The sequence below is a fragment of the Mercurialis annua genome, linkage group LG5 (assembly GCF_937616625.2).
Source record: "Mercurialis annua linkage group LG5, ddMerAnnu1.2, whole genome shotgun sequence".
NCBI lineage: Eukaryota > Viridiplantae > Streptophyta > Magnoliopsida > Malpighiales > Euphorbiaceae > Mercurialis > Mercurialis annua.
Window position 1 is genome coordinate 14,485,803 of NC_065574.1, and position 27,848 is coordinate 14,513,650.

General features: G+C 35.1%; 2 protein-coding genes across 2 annotated transcripts; both read left to right on the top strand.

Moving 5' to 3' along the window:
- Positions 1 to 1,393: 1,393 nt before the first annotated feature.
- LOC126681511 (putative disease resistance protein At1g59780) lies at positions 1,394 to 10,308 on the top strand. The gene is made up of 10 exons (XM_050377054.2): positions 1,394 to 4,322; positions 4,976 to 5,092; positions 6,332 to 6,391; positions 7,301 to 7,384; positions 7,790 to 7,819; positions 7,991 to 8,015; positions 8,369 to 8,516; positions 8,739 to 8,814; positions 9,150 to 9,884; positions 9,970 to 10,308. Exons 1-9 carry the CDS (start codon positions 1,743 to 1,745, stop codon positions 9,870 to 9,872), a joined length of 3,843 nt encoding a protein of 1,280 aa, XP_050233011.1. The 5' UTR covers positions 1,394 to 1,742; the 3' UTR covers positions 9,873 to 9,884; positions 9,970 to 10,308.
- Positions 10,309 to 11,275: 967 nt separating this feature from the next.
- LOC126680905 (DExH-box ATP-dependent RNA helicase DExH3) lies at positions 11,276 to 27,483 on the top strand. The gene is made up of 19 exons (XM_050376187.1): positions 11,276 to 11,768; positions 12,197 to 12,351; positions 12,478 to 12,565; positions 12,802 to 13,047; positions 13,515 to 13,610; positions 15,791 to 15,979; positions 16,072 to 16,231; positions 16,320 to 16,450; positions 17,912 to 18,085; positions 18,172 to 18,444; positions 18,645 to 18,839; positions 22,102 to 22,305; positions 22,484 to 22,553; positions 22,662 to 22,810; positions 24,978 to 25,286; positions 25,587 to 25,646; positions 25,765 to 25,917; positions 26,063 to 26,173; positions 26,366 to 27,483. The coding sequence occupies exons 1-19, from the start codon at positions 11,424 to 11,426 to the stop codon at positions 26,804 to 26,806; spliced, it is 3,549 nt and encodes a 1,182-aa protein (XP_050232144.1). The 5' UTR covers positions 11,276 to 11,423; the 3' UTR covers positions 26,807 to 27,483.
- The last annotated feature ends 365 nt before the right edge of the window (positions 27,484 to 27,848 follow it).

A 27,848-nucleotide genomic window follows, 5' to 3' on the forward strand; every position in this document is an offset into this window, starting at 1 on the left:
TTGCACGCAACCGTTGCGCCATGTCATTCGTGCAACAAACCAATGATGCGTAGACATGTTGAAAAATTAAGAATAAAAACAAATTAAGTAATAATTAAAAGATTTTCTATCGCAAATGCTCATTGGCTTGTTGTAAATATTAAATGTCACAACCAATACATGAAATAAACACTCCTCATCATATGATAATGATAAGGATTTTAACAAGGTTGAAAAATGGCAAACCTATAATTCTTTTAAAAGGTGGGTAAGATTGTACTTAATTAAAGTTTATAAGATAGAAAAATAGATAAAATATAAATTTTAAGGCGGACAATACTAAATTTTTTAAATAAATATACTATTAAATTTTATATTCATATATTTTTAAAGATTTAAAATAATAAAACGGATAACTGCCAAGTTTTTTCTAGATTCGTCCATGGTGTGAGATATCCATTTTGGAATAACCTAGAAATTTGAGATGATATAACATTATTACGCTGTATAAGGCAATTTTTTTTATTTGTATGGTTTATGGTAAAATTGTCCTTTTTATAGAGGTAACCACAATTTACAATTTGACGGTTCCAGTTCGGGATTACCGGGTCATGGATAAAAAAAATGAAACCATCTAGAACCGGCCGGTTCCGGTTCAAGTTTCAGCCGATTTAAGAATTTTTTTTTTCTAATTTAAAATTAAAATTAAAATATCAAAATATAGATCTCACTTGATTGAAACTAACATTAAGTATTTAAATATAATAAGATAAAAAAATTACTATAAACTAAATATTAAATTGATACTATTCAATTAAATATATTTAATACAATTAAGATCATTAGTCGTTTAAATTTATAAAAAGATAAATATTTGACTTTATAAAATCAATAATTAGAGCTAATCAATCCATAAACATGAAAAATTAAATATTTGGATAATATATATATATATATATATATATATATATATATATATATATATATAAATTAAATTGAATACATATAGTTAGGTATTTTAATTTTTGTTTAAAGAGTTGAAACTGGCTCTGGCCAAGTTAGACCGGGCCGGTTCACGAGCTGAACCGGCCCGCGGCCAGCTCTGAGATTTTCGGGCTTTAAGTTTTGTAGCACAGAATACACTATATGGGTTGTACTTCTCAAAAAAAAATTATAGTTTGTAAGTTATTTATAGGTATATGCATTTAGCCTCTATTTAGTAAGTTAATCCACTGGTGACTGGCAGGTTCAATTCTTAAAATACTGAATCATAGTACAATTCTGGCCGTTAAAAATAAAGAATCCATATCCAAAGACTAAAGTGAACAATTTCAGTTAAAATAAGACTACTTTAGTTGAGATTCTCGTCCTTGTCCCCCTAATTAAGAATTGGCTCTTCCATCCTTTCCTTGAACTTTCTCATACAGAAATGAAATGGAAATTGTGAACTCAATAAGCTTTGTGTCACTTGTTTTTCTTTCTATTGTATTTCTCACTCTTTTTTATGTTTTCCTCCTTGGCTAGCACGGACACTTCACTCAATCAAGTTTGTGTTCAAAAACGTGTCGACACCTAGCGTTTCGGACACAAAACTTCACTTTCAACATAGAAATAATAACACCATTTTGTCTTGTCCGTGTCCAAGTATATTGTTTTTCCGCATCCGTATCCGTGCTACCATTCCTTCTTCTTCTTCTGGCTTCAGTAAACCCTCAACTAACAGTTTCAATTAATCAAACAAATTCACTTTCAAGCCCACAAAAATGGATCGAAAGCTTGTTTCTTCCCTTGTTTTACAGAAGCTTTCTGATGTGCTAGTCAACGAGTCAGTTTCATTTCTTGGGTTAGAAGATAAGTTAGAGAGCATTGAAAGCAAGTTAAGAGAGATTGTTAATTCTGAGTATTTTGATTGCAAGAGAGATGTTTCTTATGACATTGAAGAAGCTATTGATTTCTTGTTGCATACTCCTCAAAACAAAAGCCAATCAGGCACTCTTTTGTCTTGTTTATTTTCTTTACTTGATCAAAACAAACTCTGCAAGAAGTTGGATCGTATTAATCTTCAAGATTTTAATGCAACCGGTAGAGCAAGTGGTAAAAAAGGAATGGGTCCATGGTATAGTATTTCAACTAGTTCTCTGTTTGCTATAAGAAAACAGCTTGATGTTGGTGACAGTATTATGAGTCCTCTTATATGGAAGGTTACTGCCTTGGCTAGTCAAGAATTAATTAGTGTGTCTGTTAGGAGACAAGCTAAGTGGGTTAGAGATGATATGAGGTTATTGCATTTTTATGTTAAATATTTAGAATATATAGAGCTGACAAGTGAAGCAATGGTGGCTTGGATGGAAGAAGTGAGCTTGTTTTCTTGTTCAGCTGATGATGTTATTGGGTTGTTCTTGTCTGAGAGTGGCAAATCGAGTCGTATGTCGCAAGGAAAGATTCGGAAGGAGATGGATCAAACGGAGGTTAGACTTCAAGAAATTATCGAAAGGTTTGATTCAATGTATATGCCACCACCTCCTAGACTTCCACCAAATATGCAACAAAATCTTCACGGTGCGTTGTCTTTTAATGATGATGAATTCGATGAAATAGATGGTGGACCACCTATTTCTTCAGGTAATGATGAACAAAACCAGCTTGTTATTATGGATAGCAATGCTGCAGCTGCTTCATCGTCCTCTTCTTCTCGTAGGGCTGAAATTCCTGATACTTCTAGTTTTGATAGCAATACGAATGATATTATGGAGTTGTTGCTTAGAGATGATACAAGTTGTCTTACAGTTTCAGTTGTAGGGATGGAAGGCATTGGCAAGACAAAGCTTGTTAAGTCAATCTATGAAAATCCTGTCATTAGAGATCATTTCCCTCATTGTGTTTGGATTAATTGGGTGCATGACTCGAATGTTAATCGCGTCATGGAGCAGATAATGGGTGCTCACTATTTGAATGTTAGACTTTTATATGAAGATTGGAATGATTTTTTGTGCAAGTTGAGGACATTACTAAATGATTTCTTAATGGATAAGAGGTATCTCATTGTTATTGATGGGGTATCATCAAAAGTCTTGTGGAATCAACTCGGGGCTGCTTTTGACGGCCTATCAGGTGGGACGAGAGTCATTTTTATTGCTTCCAAATTAGGAATAACTCCTGAAAGCAATGAGAGAAACTTCACTTACAGATTGCAATTATGGAGTGATGAGGAGAGTTGGGCTTTGTTTGTTCGTTCGCTGAATTCTAACGTTCCCTCAGAGCTTCTAGAAATGAAAAAGAGGGAAATCCTAAGAATTGCCGGTGGATTGCCCAAGGCAATCGTCAAACTTGCAGAACTTTTAGCCAGGGAAAATGTATGTGCCGAGAACTGGTCAAGGGTGCTCGAGAAGTTCAATAAAGATGAAGGACCTTGGTCGGGAACTTTGCAAGAGATGAACAAGAGTTTGCCGTTGTATCTAAGGAGATGTCTCTTTTATCTTCGATTCTTTCCGGATCATTTTGAAGTCCCTGTGAGAAGATTGCTTGGATTATGGGTTGCGGAGGGTTATGGGCATCAAAAGAATGCGACAGAGGAGTCTCCAGAGCATTTTTCAGAGAGATGCTTAATCGAATTGGTTAGCAGGAACATAATTCAAGTGACTAGAAAGAAGATGAATGGAAAATTTAAAACATGTCGCCTGCCTGAAGCTCTACGAGTTCACTGGCTGTTAAAAGCCAAGGAAGAATATTTTCTCCAACATAATGGCCATATTGGTGACAACTTGTCTTCTAGCATCGGTGCAATGCATCGTCTAGTCGACCATCTTGACCACAGGCATGCTAGCTTTGATCATATCCACGGAGACAGCACTTCGCGCTCATCTTTGTACTCTTGTTATAGAGAAACAGTTTCTTTTCTATCTTTTGATACTCGAGAAGGAAGCAGACCTGGGGAGGATGTAGGGAATTTTATTCAACGATGCATCTCTAGCAAGTGTTTCAGCGCTCTGTGGGTTCTAGATCTTGAGCTTGTTTATAAACCAAAATTGCCCAAGGCATTACGTCAACTAACTCAGTTGAGGTACTTTGGCTTGAGGTCTACTTACCTCGAGGTGCTTCCGTTGTTCATCAACAAATTGCTAAAGCTCCAAACGCTGGATTTGAAGCACACACGCATCAACACGCTTCCTAGTTCAATCTGGATGATGGAGGAACTGCGACATTTATACCTTGATGAGAGTTCGTGTTGCAAATTTGTTCCTCGACCAAAAGGCAGCTGCTTAGAGAATATACAAACGTTATGGGGTGCATTTGTAGATGAAAGTAGCCCAGTGAAAGATGGTCTGGATGAAGAATTTGATATTGTGTAAAACTCACTGTGTATTTTATTCATATAAAACAAGCTAATATATATACAAATTATAAAGAAGTAAACTACTTAAAATACAATGATTTGTTTCCTAAACAGAATAGGAAGTTTATCATATAACGGTAACATAATCTTTCTAGAATTGTAAGGTAATAGTCAGCTCCTATAATTATGCTTTATCATGCCCCCGCAAGCGCAAGGATCCGGAGAGGATACCAAGCTTGGACCTGTGAGATTCAAATAGCTTTCGACCAAGTGGTTTTGTAAGCGAATCAGCAAGTTGGTCAGATGTATGAACATGAGAAACACGGAGCAATTTCTTAGCAACTTGATCACGCACAAAATGGAAGTCGATGGCAACATGCTTCATGCGAGAGTGAAAGACAGGATTAGAGCATAAGTATGTTGCACCCAAATTGTCACAGTACACAGTTGGACAGCTTGGTAAAGAAAGACCAAGTTCAACAAGAAGGTGAGTTAACCAATTAACTTCAGCTGTGGCAGAAGCAATGGCCCTATATTCAGCTTCGGTAGAGGAACGAGCCACTGTAGATTGTTTTTTTGAACTCCAACTAATAGGATGGGCACCGAAAAACACCACATAAGCTGAAGTAGATGTCCTGTTATCAATATCACCTGCCCAATCAGCATCTGCAAAAGCAACTAGAGAGAAAGAGGATTGACGACGCAAAAATAGTCCATGATCAGAGGTGCCTCGAAGATACCGCAACACTCGTTTTACAGCATTCCAATGATATGTTGATGGTCGATGCATATATTGGGATAATTTATTAACCACGAAGGAGATATCTGGGCGTGTGAGGGACAAATACTGCAGTGACCCAAGAACTTGACGGTACTCTGTTGCATCATGAGAAGGAGAACCATCATCAAGACTTAATATTTCACTAGATGACATGGGAGTATGAACAATACGGGCCTCGTGCATATTAGTCTTGACTAAGAGATCTTGTACATATTTCTTTTGAGAAAGAAATAAACCAGAGCTGGTGCGAGTGGCTTCCACGCCTAAAAAGTATCCAAGATCACCAAGAACCTTCAAGGAAAACTTTTGAGCAAGAGACTGAATAAAATTATCAATGGATGTGGCATGACTACCAGTTACAACAATATCGTCAACGTATACAAGTAGGTAAATAATATGACCATCATGACAAGAAATGAAGAGAGAGGCATCACATTTAGAGTTGACAAAACCTTGAGTTAACAGAAAAGAGCGTAGCTCATTGTACCATGCTCGTGGAGCTTGACGGAGACCATAAATAGCTTTCTGCAATTTACAGACATGAGTAGGGAGTTGTGGGTGAACGAAACCTTGAGGTTGCTGCATAAAAACAGTGTCAGTAAGGGTACCCTGCAAAAACGCATTATTAACATCCAATTGTTTCAAAATCCAGCCATGCGACACTGCTATACTTAGGATCAGTCGAATAGTAGCAGGTTTCACTACAGGGCTGAAAGTTTCATGGAAATCAATGCCGGGCCGTTGATGGAATCCTTTCGCGACAAGGCGAGCTTTGTAACGAGCAATAGAACCATCAGTATTCTTCTTAATTTTATAAACCCATTTACATCCGACAATATTTTGTGTGGTATCATAGGGAACAAGGGACCAAGTGTTGTTGTTACATAGAGCGTGGAATTCTTCGGCCATAGCTGTTCGCCATTTTGGATTTTTGTTAGCTTGAGTAAAAGAGGTGGGTTCAGGGAGAGATATTGAAGAGGTAGTGGTGTGAAGAGTGAAAAGCTTTTTTGGTTTAAAAATCTGATTTTGTGCTCTTGTTACCATACGAGAGGGAGGAGATGGTTGAGAGATAGAGGATGAGGAGGATGGAGAAGAGAGGGGATTTACTTGCGAGTTAGAAGGCAGAGCAACATCTTGAGAGGGAGACGAAATAGGAGCAGCTCTAGAGACTTGATTAGATGATGTGATAGTGGCGGGTGGGTGGTGTTGATTGTGGCTGACCTTCATTGGAATATAAGATGGCATTGTGGCGACTTGTTGTAATGGAACATCTTCATCAGATGGAGTGGGGCGAGAAGGTATATGAGTATTAACCTTGTAAGACCCTGTAAGATTTTCATTAGTGAACATAGAAAGCAAGTTGTTATATATGTGACCAGTAACTCGTAATTCATCAGATGAAAGTTTTTTAAAAGGGAAGAAATTTTCAAAAAAAACTACATGACGCGAGATGAAAATTTTTTGAGATTGAAAATCATAACATTGAAAAGCATGATGTTTAATTGAATACCCCATAAAAGCACATGGTCTAGAGCGAGGTTCTAACTTGTGAGCAGTATATGGTCGTAGCCATGGGTAGCACAAACTTCCAAACACACGGAGAGATGTATAGTTCGAATGGTGGTTAAAGAGTTTGTGATAAGGTGTATCGTGATTGAGAGTGGGTGTGGGTAGGCGATTGATCAAGTATGTGGCTGTTTGAAATGCGTAGGACCAGAATTTAATAGGAATAGAAGCAGTATGCAGTAAGGCGAGACTAGTTTCAACAATATGTCGATGCTTGCGTTCGGCAGAGCCAACATGCTCGGGTGTATATGGTGGAGAAGTGAGATGTTCGATACCAAATCGAGAGAGAGAGTGAGAAAGAGACTGGTACTCACCACCGCCATCACTATACACAGTTTTAATTTTAGTATCAAAAAAATTTTCGATTAAATTTTTGAATTGTTCAAATATCGTTGGGACATCTGACTTCAATTTTAAAGGATAAAACCATGTATATTTAGTAAAATAATCAACAAAAATAATATAATAGCAAAAACCATCAAAAGATTTAACCGGAGCCGGGCCCCAAACATCTGAATAAAGAACCTGAAATGGTTTATCACAAATGATTGATGAAGAATTAAATGAGAGTTTATGACTCTTAGCACATAAACAAGAATCACAGTGTTCATTATTACTTATAACTGAAATATTACGACTAGCGAGTAGCTTTTGTTGAATCAGCTGTGAAGGGTGTCCAAGACGCTTGTGCCATAGTTGAGAAGAAAGAGCAAGAGAAGCATGAGGTTGAGAATTGTTGACATCATGTTGAGGGTGAGATGGCCAGACATACAAATTGTTCCTATTCCGGCCGCGGGCCAAGTATGCCCCCGTGCTCAAATCCTTCACAAGAAAATCATTAGGAAAGAATTCTATAGAAGTATTATTTTGTTTGCAAAATTGTGAAACAGAAATAAGGTTCTTTTTAATTGAAGGTGCACATAAAACATTATCTAGTGTAAATGAAGTAGATGGTGAATTAACATTAGAAGAACCTGTATGAGAGATCGAAATTCCATTACCATTGCCGACAATTACATCCTCACTGCCGGTATAGTCAGAGTGCATGGACAGATTTTGTAGATCAGATGTGATGTGATGCGTAGCTCCAGAGTCGAGTACCCAATTGTTGTTGGATGTTTTATTATCAGTACCAGCAAAATGAGCTTGTGGCCATGAAGGTTTGCCTCTTGTGCGACATGTTTTTGCTCCATGCCCATGTTTATCACACAATTGACAAACAATGCTTGATGATCCTAAAAAAGAGTTTGGCCTCCAATTAGAGTAAGAATTATAACCGGTATGAGAAGTTGTACCTGAGAATCTCGAGTTTTGTCCTTGATTGTAAGTAGGACGAGGCTGCTGTTGGTGTCCAGAGTAGGTAGTGAATGCAGGATTTTCAAATCTATTATTTGTGTTGTGGTAGCTCCCTTTGTTGTACCTTTTTCCCTTTCCATAGTAATTTGAACCTTTGTGAGCAACTTGAGCAGTGATTTCACTTTCAGCGGAATTTGGATTTGCTGGGTTTTGAGTCAGTTCTTCATCTAGTAGTTTATCATAAAGATCATCAAAAGTTATGGGAGTGTCTCGAACTCGTATAGCAGCCTTTAATTCTTTGAATTCATTGCCAAGTCCGTTCAAGGCATGAGCTATGATTTCAGCGTCACTTAATGGATGACTAATCAATGCTAGATCATCCACTATGCCTTTGATTTTTGTCATGTAATCAGCAACTGATGTACCTTCTTTTTTTGTGTTCATCAAAGTAGTGAGAAGGGAGAGCATACGTGTGTTGGATTTGTTGGCAAAGCTGGACTCTAATTTTCTCCATGCCTCAGTTGATGATGAGCAATTATTGATGGTGGGGGAAATAGTACTGTGAACAGTGGCTTGTATTCCCAAGAGAACTAATCTATCTTGGCGAAGCCATAACTGATGATCAGGTTCCGTATTTGGAGGACAGACGTGCGAGTCATCCACATAACCTAGGAGACCATACCCAAAGAGTAAGTTGGTCATCTGGGATTTCCAAGAGGAGTAATTCACTCCACCTTTTGCTAGCTTGAATGGTATTTGAGAAGAAGCATTCAAAGATATTAGGTTTCCACCAAGAGAGTTTATGTTGTTTCCGAAATTAGAGGTTGGTGTTAAAACAACAGGACTTCCACCAGTTCCTGTATTCTGAGCTGACATTAATTTATCAGAAGATGATGAATCAGTCATTGCTGAAAATTGAAACAGAATAGAGAAAAAAAAAGAGGGAGAAAAGGAAATAGAATAGAGAAAAGAAGAAGTAGAAGAGGAAGCAATAGAGGATCGGCTATTCAGAGATAGTAAAGCTCTGATACCATGAAGAATTTGATATTGTGTAAAACTCACTGTGTATTTTATTCATATAAAACAAGCTAATATATATACAAATTATAAAGAAGTAAACTACTTAAAATACAATGATTTGTTTCCTAAACAGAATAGGAAGTTTATCATATAACGGTAACATAATCTTTCTAGAATTGTAAGGTAATAGTCAGCTCCTATAATTATGCTTTATCACTGGACACATTTCTGAACATCAAAAAATTGAGTCTAACTTGCAAAATATCTGAGCCATCTCAAAATGAGGAAGTGTCTTCACAACTAGATGCTGTGGCAAATTGGATTCATAATCTAAATCATCTTCAGTTTTTGAAGTTGAAAGCATTTAATGAATTGAGCAAGCCTGCAGCTATACACTTACAGTCTTTATCAGGGCACATGGATCTCTCCAGTGTTCATTTGTTTGGAAACTTAAAGAGTCAAAATCTTATTTCCGAGTTCCCACAAAACCTCATGGTTCTTACTCTATCAGCATCTGGACTGGCGAAAGACCCAATGCAGATGTTGGCAGGACTTCCTAGCCTGGTGAACTTGAGATTGTTCTCCGGGTCCTTCACAGGACAGAAAATGGTTTGCACTTCCAGAGGATTTCCTAAGCTCCAAGTTCTCAAGTTATGGGAGCTTGATCCGCTAGAGGAATGGAGCATAGAGGAAGGCGCATTGCCTGGTCTAAAATGTTTGGAGATCAAATCCTGTCGACATTTGAAGATGCTACCTGACGGGTTGCAGCATGTTAAGACTCTCTGCAAACTAAAATTATCAAATGTGCCGGTGTTGTCAGCAAGGATTAAGGATAATGAGGGTGAGGATTGTGATAAAGTTGCCCATCTGCTTAATGTCTACGTCGACAACTGCTGATGCAAAATAGAAGTATGTATGACTCTTACTTATTGTTCTTCAAATAGTCTTTTATTTCAGTTTACGTCACTAACAATTACTCGTGTTTGATGTATAGGTATTCGTCCTGTAATTCATGCTCCGGACCTATTTACTGCCAGTAGTATGATCATAATGCACATGGAGTTCTCTCTTGGCTTCTTTTTTTGGTCTGCTTCATATATATATAAATTGTTATCTACTATATAATAACACCGATAGCACGTATGATATTGTGAAATCTGGTGCTAAGACGAGGTTTAATGAATATTTTTTGAGACAATTTTAATTTACAAGCATTAATGCTTCTTCAATTTAATTAGTCATTTTAATCATTATGGTCAGCTACAAGTTGTTGCTATTATCGCGTCATTTTGTTTATCGCTCCTCTCCAGTCTTTTGTTGTTTGATGTTGCAGATATTCGTGCTTGCATATGTTACTATTTTTGCTGCAACTCTTCGCTAGAATGACACAATGACTTGTTTGCGACGCCCTCTGTATTATCAATATCAATATACTGAGATTTTTGGTTCACTGGAAAACATTGTTATACATGAATGAATATGTTGATAGATTATTAGTTATTATTATTGGAGGTTTTCTTTTCGAGTTCCATTTTATTGCAACATTGGTTCTCCTGAATATATTAAGCCCAAAATCGAATAATTATACTTAACTGGCTGTTACTTATCAAAGTGCAAACAGTGCAGTTAGTATTTTTTAATGGATGAAAGTAACCTTTTTGTACACTAGTGTTTTTTCATGGAAATGGTTTATATATGCCCCTGAGTTTGTTCTTGGCTGAAATACACTCACAGCATTGCAAAACTGTCCTACTTACACAATTGTTTTTGTTACGGGTTAAATAATTTAAATTTTCCGTCATCTCTTACCTATGTGGATGACTCATTAATCCTTAGGTAAACATTAAGGGTGTATTTCAGCCAAAAATAAACTTAGTTTATGCTCTCAATGTTTATCCTAAAACCCGAATTTCTTTATACACCTAAGCCTCATTAAGAGCAAATCCGAATTTTGGGGTAAACATTAAAGCCATAAACAAACCTTTTCCCGTTTTTTCATATTACATAAATAATTTTGTGATTTTCCGGAGTTGTATTGTGTTACTTTTGTCTTCTGCAATTTTATTGCGTTTTTGTATTTTTCTAAATATGCAGCACGATTTGTTTATGATGGTTGGATACTGAATTATTATAATATTACAGTATTTTACGCATGTTGATCTTGAGTTGACGTTTGTTGATCTCTTTTAATAAATGAAAGTATTTGGTTGATTTTAGGAAAAACAAAAAGTAAAGGGAGTAAATTAGACATATAAAAAAGAGGAACACTTATTAGTAGAACTTGTCAAAAGTATAAAAATATCTGTTGCAGCCGTAACCGGAGTTGCCAGTGTACTCAGAAAGAACACCATTCATAAACTAGCTGAAACGACAATGTTTGGCTCTCTTTATCAGCTAACTTAACCAGAATTAAACCCTTAAATTTCTCCAAATTACACCGCCGGCGACATGTCCTGCTACTCATCAATTTTTCAAGGTTCAATTAGAACCTCCCCGGTGATGTTGAGAACTTCATTTGCTCTCCGCTCATGTAAAACCCTAAAGCAGCAGAAACAGCACTCTTTATTTTCATTAGCTTCTTTGTTTAGTACGACTAATCATCGCCAAACCCTAGCTTCTAGGCTTGTTTTATTGAATTATAAGCGTCAGAGAGCTGACAGGGGTTCTGCTTCTGTTGGGGTTTTGCCTTATTTGTCCCTGCAGAACTTGAATTATGGGCGTTTTGCCTATCAGGATGTTTCTAGTGACGATTCTGATCGTGAAATTGGCTCGAATTCGCAGGGGAAATCGCAGGTCGGTGATTATGCTGCGAATTGTTATAATTTGGTTATTATTAGCATTCACATTCTGTTGTTGTGAAGTACTGTATTTTTATTCAATATTTCATTCTCATTCTCATTCTTAATAAATTGAGTTTAGTTTGATTTAAATGTGCCATTTTTTGTCTAACTTAGACGTTTGATAGTTATTCGATGAGGACATGTGTAAATTGTCTTTTCCATTCGTAAAAAATGGAATAACTTTTGCTATTTTGATGAGAATGGATTATAGATTAAGTAATTTATACTCTTGTTTAGATTGTAACATGGTACCGTAATTTGGGATTGCACTCCTGTTTAGAAGTATATTAGTGTTCTGTTGCAAATTTTATTCTCCTACTTATGCTATTGCTTGTTATGAAATATGTAAAAAATGTCATGGAATTGATTGATGTTGGACAGAGTGGTTCCACCCTTGATAACATCGAGGATTGGAAATGGAAGTTAACCATGCTACTTCGGAACAAGGATGAGCAAGAAGTTGTCTCGAGGGAGAAAAAAGACAGGCGGGATTTCGACCAGCTTTCAGCATTGGCAACTCGGATGGGCTTGCATAGGTATTCAATCTTAAATATATATTCTATGCATTATAGTGCATTGCATTTTCCTTTAAATCTGTTGGGAAACATGTTTGAAGGTAATTAAAGCTATCACATAGTTTCATATGAAATCTGTTTTTGCAGTCGTCAGTACTCAAGAGTTGTTGTCTTTAGTAAAGTGCCGCTGCCAAATTACAGACCTGATCTGGATGACAAGCGTCCTCAGAGAGAGGTATTCTCTCTCATTAATTATTTTTTTCGCCAATTTTATTCTTTGTGGGATAGCTTATGTATGAATGAAAGGAACTTGTTATGTTTTTAGTGCTTCTTTTGTTTCTTTATATACAGACTGCAAGTGAGCAGTGGTTAGTCTGAAGACCAATTAAAATATTGTGCATTATTCTTGAGGATACAACGTTTTGTAAGACATTTTGCAATTTGATAACTAATTCTCTTGGGAACCTACAGGTGATCTTGCCTTTTGGGCTGCAAAGAGAAGTAGATTACCATCTCAATGCTTACGTTTCCAAAAAGTCCATGAACAGTGGAGGTTTGTCTGCAAATGTTCTGTCACGATCAAGCGGCAAGAAAAGCATGTTTACTACTGATGGACTCTATGGGCAGCCAGAATCCTCGACACAAAACAATGTTGTCATGGAAAAAATTCTAAGGCGGAAAAGTTTGCAGCTACGTGCTCAGCAACTAGAGTGGCAGGTACCTTTAACCTGACAAGTTGGTATGAAATTTCTAACTATTGTATGGTCTCTACGCTAGAGGCGGGGGAATGCTAAGAGGCGCGGGCCTCCGGCGCTGGTCAGACGCGCCTTAAGAAAAATAGGGCAACTTTTGACCTTCTTTTAAATCAAAACAAAAAGTGTAATTTTTTTTATCAGTTATTCAATTCTTATGATATACCAATTCACACCCATGTAACTCTATTTTTTAAGCTATCGTTCAAAACATACACTTTTCTTCAAAATGCAACGAAGCAATAGTTAGAGAAAAAAAGAAGAAGACATCAAGACAGCATCTTCTCTTCTTATGATCATGGTGCTGTTTATATATTTTAGTATGCTAATTTTTTTCCAGCACCTTTTGAAACGCCTCACCTCGCACCTCTCACGCATCTGGCATTATAATCACACTTTTTTACATCCTACTGGATAACTTTTTCTCTTTAGGAATCTTCAGAGGGTCAAAAGATGGCTGAATTTCGCCAAAGTCTTCCTGCATATAAAGAAAGGGAGTCATTACTAAAAGTTATATCTGAAAATCAGGTAATGATGATTATTAAGATTCTGCTCAGCTTCTTGCACTTCTTACTTTATGGGTTTGGCATGCTAGGAAGTATCTGATCGGTTTAAGAAAATCAAGTTAATTTGTACTGTCAGTGTGTGTTTATATGCTGCTTTTGTGAGATTCTACATGATATTCCTTTGATTAATTTGTTCTTTTTTTTTGGAACTTCTAGGATTTATTGAATTACTTTCTTTTACTGCTGTATGCTAAGGCTCTCTGTATGCTTTTATTGAAACTCTTTTCAGAAATGAGATGTTATAATTTTGTGTCCCACCTATAAGATAGGAAATCAAAGGGGAGGGAGGGGGGGGGACCAAATCACTGTGGAATGGGATCTGGGGAGGGTTGAAGTTGGTTTCTCCTTTTTAGGAAAATTAAGGAGATGATTGTGTCTCAGGTTGAGATTCCACTTCATAAATTTATGTAGACTGCTCCACAACTCTTCAAAGTTTCTTTCGGTCATACCAAATCACAAGCACCACATCAAGTCAATGGAGAAAATTTCTAGGCTTATTTGTTAGTTACTACAGTTGCTTTAATTATTTTGGTACCAAAAAAATTGCATTTAAATGATTCTTGAAGCAGTAAAAGTGAGCATATGGAGAAGTTATTCACAGCAGTGTTATTAAAAGCGCTCGCCTGAGCGCCTAAAGCGCTCAGGCGAGGCGCCACAGACTGATGGCGCCTCCAGACCTTCCAGTCGAGGCGCCTTCAGTAAGGCGAGCGCTTTATTTGCTTAAGCGCTCGCCTTGGCTCGCCTTGGAAGATGGAAAAAGCACGCTTTATTTAATTTTTGTTTTTTACGTTTTTTAGGTGACTTTTACTCTAATCTAGACATTCCTATTTGATAGCCTTAATTAATGCCTTAATTAATGCTTTAAATGGATTTAACTTAGGAAATTTAAAAGTCTTTTAGGAAGTCTAAAAGTCTATTCAAGTCTCTAATTAAGTGTTTAGGTTTAAGTAAAACACAATAACTTCAAATTAAAATATACGTTCAGTAGAAAAAAAAGAGCAGAGCCTTTTATTCTTTTTTCTCACGCTATGGATAGCGAACCTCAACCATGCACTGATGGTTCAACACCCACTAAAAAGAAGAAGGATCCAGGATGGAAATACAACTACTTGCAAATGATGGAAATCCATTAGAAATTTAAGAGTTTTATATTTATGATTTATGATTTTTTATTAAATATATATATAAATATGTATATTTAATATTTTTAGGTATTGGCGCCTTACTTCGATAAGGCGAGCGCTTTTTTAGCGCTTCTCGCCTCGGGCGATATATGGCTATCTCGCCTTGAGAGCGCCTTGCGCCTTGCGCCTTTAACAACACTGATTCACAGCCTTATTCGCAACATGGTAAAATATTTAAAATTAAAATAATTTTCTTGATAAGTACATATATTTTCCTTTAAAATTGATTTTTTGTAAATGGCATCTCCATTCTTTCTATTATTAAAAGTTAAAAAAATGTAATTCAAAGACTTTTTTTCAAAAATTTAGGAAATATCTCCAAAAACTAGTTTTAAGTTATTTTTAGAAATTTTCATCTCCTAAACCAATCTTAAAAAATATTTCTAATAAATTTATTATTTATATATTTTTATTTCTTCTAGAAACTATTAAAAATCTGCAAAATTAATTAGAAGAATTTTTAAATGCTCAATTTCTCTATAATCATTAGTTTACATATTTTAAATTAATTTTATAATATCCGTTATTATATGTTAACTTGATTTTTAATATTAATGTATATACTAAACCATTATGAGTTAATTAAAAAAATATTTTACTTAGATTTAATGATTGCTTAGTTATGAATGTACAATTTGTAACTTATTGATTTGTTTATGCGTTTAACTCTTATCAACTTAGTAAACTATTTTTTTTTTTTTGTGAAATTTTTAATAGGTAGAGTATGACATATTATGAATTTCATGTGACTAGTTGCATTGAAAAGTATGCCACATGGCAATGTCATATTATAAGATTGCTCTCTCTCTCTCTCTATCTATCTATATATATATATATATATATATATATAGATATAGTTATAGATTTGTGAAATGGACAATTGATTTTATATATGCTTTAATAATGTGATTTTTGTCTCTGAATGGTTGATATATTAAAAGACAACTATGCGTTTTAGGTGGTTGTTGTCTCGGGTGAAACGGGTTGTGGTAAAACCACACAACTCCCACAATACATACTAGAGTCAGAGATTGATGCAGCTCGTGGAGCTGCCTGCAGTATCATATGTACACAGCCCCGAAGAATATCAGCTATGTCAGTGTCTGAAAGAGTTGCTGCAGAACGAGGGGAAAAACTGGGAGAATCAGTTAGTTCCTACTTCAAATGAGACGATTCCTTCTCCAAATAAATGGGTCTGTCAATCTCTTTGATTTTCACTGTTTTCTTCTGCTTTTGAAGGTTGGATATAAAGTTCGGCTGGAGGGAATCAAAGGAAGGGACACTCGCCTTTTGTTTTGCACCACTGGCATATTATTGAGGAGATTACTAGTTGACAGAAATTTGAAAGGTGTAACACATGTTATAGTTGATGAGATTCATGAACGTGGAATGAATGAAGGTGAATTGGAATTTGTTTGAGTTAAGCTATTGGTGATTTTTTTTTATCATTTGGTACTTACACTTACATGTCTATCTCTATTTGCTAGATTTCCTTCTTATTGTCCTGAGAGATCTCCTTCCTCGTAGACCGGAGCTGAGGTTGATTTTGATGAGTGCAACCTTAAATGCTGAGCTGTTCTCTTCCTATTTTGGCGGTGCTCCAACAATTCATATTCCAGTAAGTCTTGTGGTGCTAGTTACGTTCTGTTCATTTGTTTATAAGAAATACTTCAATTTTATGCTGGTTTTTGTCCTCGCCTATTTTCTGTATTAATTTTTCTTTTATTTTATTTCTTCTTTTCCGACCCTTGGTAATTTATTTACTCAGGAAAAAAAAATGCTAATCTACAGAATAATATGAATTACAATAACCGAAGAACAAGCTTTAATGGCATGAATTTCTGAAAAGCTCATTGACGTTCATGAAATAAGCATGAATTTGAACATTACTCACTTTAAAAATTCTATTCTAGTTCTATAAAAGAAAACAATGATATCACTTTAAAAACTCTCTTCTAGATTAGCATACTCGGACACTAATATATATGGTGACAATTGCTGAATTCTTATCATGCATTTTAAATGCTATTGTTCCATAATCCATATAGTACTAGGATTGAATTCCTCTTATTGGCCGAGTTTAGATAGTTGATATGTAGAGATTTACTTTAATATAACAGTTGAGAAGCCTGCTCACACTTCTATATGGAGTTCTTTTCTAGGGACAACTTCATGAATATTTGGAATCGTATATTAATCCCTCATAAAATCATTCAGTTATTATTCCAAGCAACAAAAAAATACACAGATTACTCTGCGAGCTTCAGTACAGTATGTCAGTATCATACTATTTCACATATTAAATACCTATTGTAACGAATTAAATTTACTGAAGTTATTGAAATTATATTAAAAATTACTGAAATTACATTTAAATATTATGAAACTATATTTAAAACATACTAAATTAGAATTTGATGTACTAATATTCTACTAATGCTCCATATAAACCTCCTCATACTTGTCTCCATATAGAAATGGCTTCTAGTTCGTTCTTTCTTTTTATCTCCAATGGGCTCTTTAAAATTGTCAAACTCTTTAATTGAAAGAGTTTGACAGTAATTTAGAAGTCCAATGGACTCTCTATTCTTTAAATTTTAGGGTAAAAAGTGAAAATGGCTCTCCATATTGCTCTCCACATTGGACTCTCAATTATTTAAATTTAGAGTAGAGAGTGAAAATGGCTCTCCAAGTGAGCCATTTCATTCTCTAGTCTTTACTTCATTTTCCAAAGGCTAGAATTTCAAATTTCATGATAAATTGTTACCTTTTCTTTTAAAATATAATATTTTTTAGTCTTTCGTTATAAAAACGGAATAAATAAATAAATTAAAAATATATTAATATTTACTACTTTTTATTATTATTTATAAAAATAAAATTAAAAAAAATCAATTGGACTAAATTAAAAATACTCTCTTTATTTTTCAAAAGATGCTCTTTAAAATAAAGAGCACAATTGGGGATGCTCTAATTTAGATGTGATTGATTTTAGCCTATTAAACCTCTAGCCTCTGCAGATATACTGTATAGTTTTTCCAAACTGTCCTACATCATGGGTTGAGTTTTCTGTTTTCAGGGTTTTACATTTCCTGTTCGAGCACAATTTCTAGAGGACATTCTAGAAATAACTGGACACAGGTTGACTCCATATAATCAAATCGATGATTATGGTCAAGAAAAGGTTTGGAAAATGCAGAAACAAGCTCAATCTTTCAAAAAGAGGAAGAGCCAGATTGCTTCTGCTGTTGAGGTATAATAATAAGTTCCAATTTTCTATGCATGGATATTTTCTTTCTCTGAATCTGAATGTTTATCTCACTTTTCACTTAATCACAGGATGCCCTTGAGGTCTCCAACTTTAGGGGATATAGTTTTAGTACCCAGGACTCTTTATCGTCTTGGAACCCAGACTCAATTGGTTTCAACCTCATTGAGCGCACACTTTATCACATTGTTAAGAAAGAAAGACCTGGGGCGGTATTGGTATTTATGACTGGCTGGGATGACATTAATTCTTTGAAGGATCAGCTACAAACTAATCCTGTCTTGGGTGATCCTAGCCGAGTACTGTTACTTGCATGCCATGGTTCTATGGCCAGCTCTGAGCAGGTGATATCATCATTTTCTAAATTTTTTGATGTTATAATTAGATTATACATAAATCTCAACTTTTATGTGCTTCTTCTCTTAATCCTATTAATTCAGTACCTCTAATTTATTCTTCCCTCCTTTTCATGAGCTGTTTGAACATATTAAATTTCTCATCCATGATATTTATTTCCTGATTTATTGTTTCTCTTCTCATGCAGAGGTTAATATTTGACAAGCCTGTTGATGGAGTGCGAAAAATTGTTCTGGCTACTAATATGGCGGAGACTAGCATTACCATTCCTGATGTGGTCTTTGTGGTGGACTGTGGAAAGGCGAAAGAAACATCATATGATGCACTAAACAATACTCCATGTTTGCTTCCTTCATGGATCTCAAAAGCAGCAGCTCGGCAAGTAAGTCATACTCAGCAAATATCTACTATGGAGATGCATAAAAAAACATATGTATGATCAACTCTTATTTTCTTGTTATTAGGATTAATTAGCAAACTGATGTAAGAACCCTTCCTGAGTCTAGTTTCTACTGATTTTGATATGCTAAAATCTATTACAGGACATGTGATTTCATATTTGAATAATAAGAGATAATAAAGAAAAAATAAATTTTTTCCTAAGAGTAAGAATCAACACTTAGAAAGAGTTCAGGCAAAAGGGTTCAAGGCAGTTACACCTGGGTTGGGTGAATGGCAACACAATTCAGAATAGCAAACTTGCTTAATTCTATTAAATTCCCAAACTCTTTATTTATAATAATACAACTTACAAGGTAACATTTATATAGACTCAAAAGAAACAATAAACATCTAGAACTAGTATTCCTTGTTAAGAAACTATTTGAGAATAATTTATTGTGTATTATGTTCAACAATTACATATGTTTGGTGAAAAATACCATGTTTGACAATATAATTTTGAAAGGTTTTGATAGATATTCCTTAGCATTATCTCGTCTTTCAATTTTAAGGCAACACTAATACGTCTTATGTATCTGAGGTTTGAAATACTGAAATATGTTAGGAGACATCTTCCTTTCAATTTTAAGGTTGCAAGAACACGTCTATCAACGCCATTTTCGAAAGGTCACCTCCTTCATAGTATCCGATTTCCATCATTGTCATTGAGTTGAGATCCAAGTAGTAAGTTCCGATGATCTTGAAACTCTAAACAAACTGGCATACAGCAGCTTACTGTGTCCTACGAATATAGTACCCGAAGCTAGTTGTTTTATTAGTCTAAAAACTATGCTAAAATCTGAGATTTTAGATCTGAATAATAAAAGAGAACATATTAAAGATAGGAGTTTTTTTTTCGAAGACTCAACACTTAGTAAGGATTTAGGCGATCACACTTAATGAGGGGATTTGACTTATTAGGATTATTTTAGTAATGTAATACTTATTTAATGAAAACAATACTCCCTCCCTCCGTCCCAAAATGATAGGCTATTTGATCAAACACGGTAATTAAGAAAAATATGGTTAAATTAGTTATAATTTGTTCTTTGACTAATTTTCCATTTTTATCTTTTTACATTTTCTAAATATATAAACAATATATTAGTGATCAATTTTTTTACTGGTGCATTTTGCATTGGTAATAAAAATGAAATTTATTTTGTGTTGGAATGTGAAACTATTAATTCATTTAAGGATAAATATGCATATTTATTAGGGGAAAATAAGACTTTTAGTTTTAAAATTGTTTACTCAAAATAGAAGGTGGCCTATAATTTGGAACACCCAGTGTAGTTAAAGGCGCTCGCCGGTGTACCTAGGTGTTTAGGAGAGGCGCGAAAAATTGATGGCGCCTCTAGACCATCCAGTCGAGGTGCCTTCAGTTAGGCAAGCTTTATGCGCTTTAGCGCTCGCCTTGGCTCGCCTGAAAATATGGAAAAAGCGTGCTTTTTGGAATCAGACTCGTAAGGTTAAAAGAACTAGTCGAACATTAAACTAGTGGTAATTAATATGGACAATTTAATAAAAATATATAAAAATCAAGGCATGTTTATTAGTTTCTTAATCTATGTGAAATGACCAAATGCGACAAATATTATAGACCGGAGGGAGTATTTAAAAAAATTAACCTATTTATTTCTAAAGAAATAAATAATAACGGGCCCAACAAATGATACTTACATGCATACATGCTGCTAAAAACTACTCCCTCTGTCCCAAAATAGTTGTCCACTTTGAGAAATTTTTTTGTCCCAAAACTCTTGTCCACTTCCAAAAAGTAACAATTTTAAAATCAATCTTCCTATTCTATCCCTATTTAAATTTCACTAATAAGGTAAATTGAAAGTGGACCTACATTAAACAATGGTATAACAAGAAAAGTAGAGAAAAAACTTTAAAATTCATAATAATAATTATGTTTTCTTAAACTGTGTGATAAAGGGAAAGTGGACAACTTTATTGAGACGGAGGGAGTAGTATTTATTAAATTCTCTTACTCTTCAAAATATAAGGTAAAGTATATATTGGCATAAAAGAAACCCTAATTGAATTAGTATTTAGGAAAATTATAAACCAAGTAAAACTCCTAAATAAGTTTTTAAGTAATGTAAAAGAATCCTTAAAAACTACTTCAACAAAGCTAGAAAAATAGAAATTGAAGTGCATATTAGGTCCATCATTCTGTTGGCTTGAAATACCCCCTTGGGTGTTAAAATTGTAAATACAAGATGAAAATTCAAAATTTTCAAAATATTTGCATTTTTGTCTTGACTTCTTCCTTGTCTGCGTCACAAATGCATAACCAAATTATTTGCTTCTGAAAATTTATTAGTGTCCGAGTATGACGCAATATCTTTCAAATGTTAATTTTCATACACCTCACCTCTTTTTTTAACCATTTGATCTGTGAAAGCTCATGCGCAGGTTAGAGTAGTACAACTTGTAAGTTTGACACTTCTCATCAGTCATCCTATCCATGTACTTAATGTAGAGCAATTGTACTTAAATAGTGATTGGTGTGTGTTGAAAGAGTGAAAATGTGGATTTTGGTTGAGATGGACTGTGTATGCATATAAGCAAGGAGTTGAAACATTTTTCGACTCTTAGATAACTATGTGGCTCTCTGTTTTGTAAGTGACGTCTTTTATAAGAATAATCTAATCTTTTAGCATAAGTATGATTAAGTTGGTTAACACTTGAGAAGCATGCCTCTCCTCAGTGGTCTTTTGATAGCTATAAAGTGGTGTAACACATGGCTTTCTGATCTATTGACGCTAAATATTGTCATAAGCAGTAAAAGTTCATATTGCAGTTGAATTGATATTACGTTGCAAGTGTTAACTAAACAATAGTCCTCCATGTTTTGGCAAAGATGGTAAGATCTGCAGAAGAATAAAGTTTGTTCTAATTTTGTAGTTAACTTCATGAAAATTCCTCATCAATTATGTGCCGTTTCTTGTATAATTACTCTAGTCTAATATTTGATTAATGCCCAAACTTGCTATATAACAGAGTAAGAAAAAGGCTTTATATTTAATGCTTGCAGACACTGGCTGCTTCTATGTCAAAGTTTTCTGTAACTAAACTGGTTTATAACATAATCCGTGTTAGGTTTTATGGTTGTCCTGGACTGTTACTACCAGTATGCATTGACAGTTTGAACTGGCCGTGTTGTTATTCTGTTCTCTTTATTTTTACAGAGAAGAGGAAGAGCTGGTCGCGTTCAACCCGGCGAGTGTTTTCATCTTTATCCTAGATGTGTATATGATGCTTTTTCTGACTATCAACTTCCCGAACTTTTAAGGACACCATTGCAATCTTTGTGCTTGCATATTAAAAGTCTCCAGCTTGGTAGTATTTCAGACTTCCTCTCTAGAGCATTACAGCCTCCAGAACCTCTATCGGTAATTCTTAATTTTGTACTTTGAAATTTCTTGAACTTACTGCAGTATATTTAGCATGCTTCTAAATTTCCTCCCTCAAAATGCTTGAGAGTTACTACCAGGTTCATGCATCTTAGTTTTTTCTTCATCAAAGTATTCATATATGTTCTTCAATTTCTGAATGTATGTTGAATTTTAGGTTCAAAATGCTGTTGAGTATTTGAAACTGATAGGAGCTCTGGATGAGGATGAAAATCTCACAGTTCTAGGTGCATATTTTATTTTTCAATAATAATTCTTTTATTTGATTTTTAGTTTCTCAAGGTAATGATATAGTTTGCGGTTTTAACAAAGATAAGTAACTGGTTGTATTTCAGGACGTCACTTGTCTGTGCTTCCAGTTGAGCCTAAGCTTGGCAAAATGCTCATCTTAGGGGCCATTTTCAACTGTCTGGGTCCGATAATGACTGTTGTTGCTGGTCTTAGTGTAAGAGATCCATTCCTGATGCCACATGACAAGAAGGATGTAAGTCTTCCATTATGACTTTGGTTCATTTTAATTAATTAAATTTTTGGTGGCAGAAAATTCACCAACTATGATTTTGATATTTGGCCACTTAAATACTTGAAAGTAGCCAAAACACACATTTTGAATCTTAATCCTTAGCAGCTCCTACAAATTTGATTGGTTGTTATGTAGTGATTTGCCAAATTTTTGCTGACTCTACTTGGCCATATTAGAGCTCCTAAACGCAATGCTAAATTGCGGTGCTAATGCTACAATTTAGCATTGGATCTTATAATCTGATTCCAATGCAGTGCGATAGTGCTAAATTTAGTATATGCGATATCTTATGTCAAATTTGGCACCAGCTATAGCATATGGTAAATTTTAACGTCCAATATCAAATCCATCATTAATTACAGTTTTACCACTAATAATTTTTTTTTTGTATTTATTATTTTAATATCTTGTTTTTCTTTCTTCTTTTTGAAGTTTATGCTTCCCCTTTTTATTTTTACGATCCCAATCAATTTGTTTTTTAAATAATAGACCACGCAATAATAAAATAATTTATCTTTATATAGTCCATCGATTCTCTTAAAATATTTTTGTTAAAGTAGCTCATTATAATATCAATTAAAAGAATTCTAAACATATGATTGAAAAAAAATATTAAATGATAAAAAAATTTAATGGATAATATCATAGTAGTGATTGTAATGCTTCCTTTTAACATTTTGTATAGGAGATAAAATTAAAATGCTATGCTAAATATATCATTTTTAATTACTTTTTCATGCTAAACTGAGCATAAAATATAGCATTGCATTGGGGACGCTCTAAATATATTAAAGAAAAACACTGTCATGTAAATAATCCCTTTTTTTATCAAGCGTTTGTTGAATCATCATTGTTTAACGATTGAGGCTATCTGAAAGACTTGTACATTATTTGACATTCATATCATACATGCTGGCAGGGCTAATTCCAGGTATTCTCAAAGAAGCAGCCAAATTTTTATTATGACGATCTTTTCATATTTTGTTAAACTGGAAATAGATGACCTTGTGATATGATATTTAATCGTTTACTGAATTACTGTCCTATGTAATTTTTATCTAAATATAAATTTTTACATGTTTTATGTGCATAGACACTCGTAGAGAGGGATACCTACTAGCAGTAGATGTGCATTATTGAAATTCACCTTGTAATTCTCAGTTCTTAGAGACATGGTGACTGCTCAAATACTGCAAATAGGTTCTTGAATCTAGACCTGATTTCAAGATATCTCATGTCTATAACCCTTATTTTTCCTTCTTTGAGTTCCATGCACATTTTGAATTAAAGGAAATCTTTGGTTCCACTTTTTCTGGATGGTACGGGGTGGGATTTCTTCTCTCTTTTTTGGAGTGACTTAAGTTATAGAGGGGAGATGCTTAGGGTATAATTTTCTGGTTTAAGTGATAATTATCATGGGTCTGAGTGATTTTGAGTCTAAATATACCTGTTCTTGAAATGTTTTACTTTTTGGGAAGAGTCAGAAGAAAGGTTCATTTCGACCCTCCAACTTGGGACTTCGTGGCTTTGAAAAAAAAAAACCTCAACATGTCAGTTTTGGGTCATTTACACCTAAACTAGTGTTAATATAACGTCAGTTTTGATGGTCAAAGGTGGTAACTGATCCAAAATTGACAAGTGGAAGGGTTTTTTTCTCACCGAAAGTCACGAACTTGAACTCTTTTTTTCCCCGAGTTGGAGGGTTGAAATGAACCCTTATTGAATTTACTGCAGTTGTACATATTTTTGGATTGACTAATGCCAATTCTATATAGGTTCTTCTTGGTTTCTACTTTTTAAATATATAGTAAAGTGGATATAAGTCAGATCCAAAGTCCGCTCCATCAAAACATAATTAAGAACCTTTTCTCATCAGTCCACTTAACAAAAGTGAATAGAATTCATTGTGGTTAGCACATCTATGCCTGAATGTCTAACGTGATGGATTTGTATTTACAATTTATCCACTATTCCACTTATATGCTTTCTAGGTCATTAATTTCATTGCGACAAGCATGCTGAATTTGATGCATCTCGTACTAATTTTTGAATTATTACCTTAAGTTTCTTGGAGCTTATTTTTCTCATCGTGGCTATAAATCAAACTCTTATCTCTGTACTCCTTCAGCTTGCAGAGTCTGCAAAAGTACAGTTCTCTGCTAGGGATTACAGTGACCATCTTGTTCTTGTCCGAGCATATGATGGTTGGAAAGATGCTGAAAGACAACAATCTGGTTATGAGTACTGTTGGAAAAATTTTCTTTCTGCACAAACTATGAGAGCCATTGACTCTCTTCGAAAGCAGTTCTTTTGTTTGCTCAAAGATACTGGTCTCATTGATCATAAAACAGAGGACTGCAGTACGTGGAGCCATGATGCACATCTTGTTCAAGCTCTCATCTGTGCTGGTTTGTTTCCTGGGATCTGCTCGGTTGTGGTGAGTCATGGCATACTTCTTCCATTTTTCTATTTCTGTTTCAGTACTCCGTGCTCTGATAGATTCAAGAAAGCTTTTTATTTTCTTTCCTTGTTATAGTCTCTCCTTGTATCATTTTGCATGTGTTTTTTGTTCAAGTGCAAGGCTAGGCTAGTTAAAAGGAGGTTGATGATTTTCGACTTTATAGGAAAAAATCTGGTTAAAATGCAGTCTACATTTTAGATTTAGAACATACATATAAGCATGTAGTTTGAAATCAGCTTGACTTTTCTTATGGAGATGTGTCTGTCTACTATACAGAACAAGGAGAAGTCAATAACATTGAAAACAATGGAGGATGGTCAGGTGCTTCTGTACTCGGTAAGTCTTTTTAGGTACTTTTTTACTCCTTAAGTGCAATTTTCAATGGAGGAGACCACTGAATTTGGAATTCTCTGACTCTTCAATTCTGCCTTCTGACTATGTATTTTTTTAATAGAATTCTGTTAATGCTGGCATACCCAAAATTCCTTACCCGTGGTTAGTTTTTAATGAGAAAGTAAAAGTGAATTCAGTCTTTCTGCGTGATTCAACTGGGGTATCCGACTCTGTGTTGCTGTTATTTGGTGGAGACCTATCAAGAGGTGGACTAGTAAGTTATTTAATAAACTTCTGCACATCTATCCTGGTATGATTTGTTTCTACATAGATGGAAGATGCTGCTAAATGCTCTTTTTTCTCATCAATTTCTATGGTGTCTTGAAATTACAAAAACATGTACTTTGTTTTTTGAATAGGATGGACACCTGAAAATGTTGGGAGGATACTTGGAATTTTTTATGAAACCTGAGTTGGCAGATACATATCTAGGCTTAAAAAGAGAGCTTGAGGAGCTAATTCAGAAGAAAGTGAGTGCTAAACATTTATAGCTTTCTTTTTGGACAATTTGATGGACTCAAACTATATAACTTGTTTGGAGGTTCTTATATGTGTTTCATAGAAATTTCCTTGTTCTCTGCGGATTGTACCTTTCTAGTCTTAGTATGTTGATCCATTTGTCTCGTCTCCCTGTAAACACTGATTTTGTATGCCTTGTGCAGCTTCTGGACCCCAATGTGGATATTCAATGTCACAATGAGCTCTTGACGGCAATAAGATTATTGGTATCAGAGGATAAATGTGAGGGTAGATTCGTATTTGGTCGCCAGCTGCCAGCATCATCAAAGAAGATGAATAAAGATGGTTCATCTGGCAAACTGCTAAGTGACAAATCTAAAAATGAGTTGCAAACTGTTCTTGTCAGGGCAGGGCATGACACTCCCACCTATAAGACAAAACAACTAAAAAACAACCAGTTTCGCTCCACTGTAATCTTTAATGGACTGAACTTTGTAGGGCAGCCTTGCAGTAGTAAGAAATTTGCAGAAAAGGATGCAGCTGCTGAGGCTCTTCTATGGTTAAAGGGTGAGGTGCATTCATCTTCTAGAGATATTAACCATGTTTCCACACTTTTGAAAAAGAGTAGAAGAAAAATGAGATAAGACGATGAAGCTATGAATTTTCAGTTACTTTTAAGCTTTGTGGCGAGGACAACAGACCTCCTCGGCCTAGCTGAAATTCTAGTAAGCTGGATAGTGTCCGGAATTTCCAATTATGGAGTCGCGTGAAACAAAACCATTGCCAGGTAAAATATATAACCTTTTCTGTATGTAACCATGCTAGCTAACATGCATCAAAACCTGAGGGTGGAGGCTATACATCCTGACTTGATGAAAGAATTACTGCTGCATTCCTATTTAGAACACATTGTTCTATTTGCTGTCAAAAGTAAAACACGGACTTGATAAAATCTCGGAGTTCTTGTTTATGGAGCCATGATAGCTGGCATAGATCAAAACCTGAAGCTGGAGTGATGAGTGCTTCACTAAGCAATTACCTTACAATTATTTTTGAAGAAGAAAACAAGGTAGAATTCTTCTGAAATTTGTGTCCCTACTAACTTCTGTAAATCACCGTTGCCATCAAGAATAATGTCGAGAGGCGGATTGCGGTTTTAATTATTTGTCAGTTGTAATAGGTGAAAAGAATCTGACCCTTTTTCTAAATGTAATATGAAATATACATATGTAGATTTGATGCTATTATTTTCTGTTTGATGTATGCTCTGGTTGTTGATGCAGATAACTGCGGGTTTAATCAACTCTTTTTGTACAGTTTATGATCCCCCGCGTCATCTTTCCGTGGTAATTACCATATTCCTTGCATTGTAACTGTGCCTGCTTATGCTGCATAGTTTTGTCTAAACAAGGAAAAATGCATTTTATCAAATGGACTGTTGAAGACCGTGGTGCGTAAACAATAACCTGCTGGTGTTACAAAAATGGCCACAGGAGAGCCCCATTGATGAGTTGGACTTCTCTAAATCACCCTTCTGGGTACATGCTATAGGTCTACCTCCCAACATGATCAACTCTCATAATGCTCGTAAAATTGGGGGGCTCTTTGAGGAAATGCTTCTGGAAGAGGCTAGAGATAACCAGTTCCTGGGTGATAATGGTACCATGAGGGTCAAAGTTGTGGTCA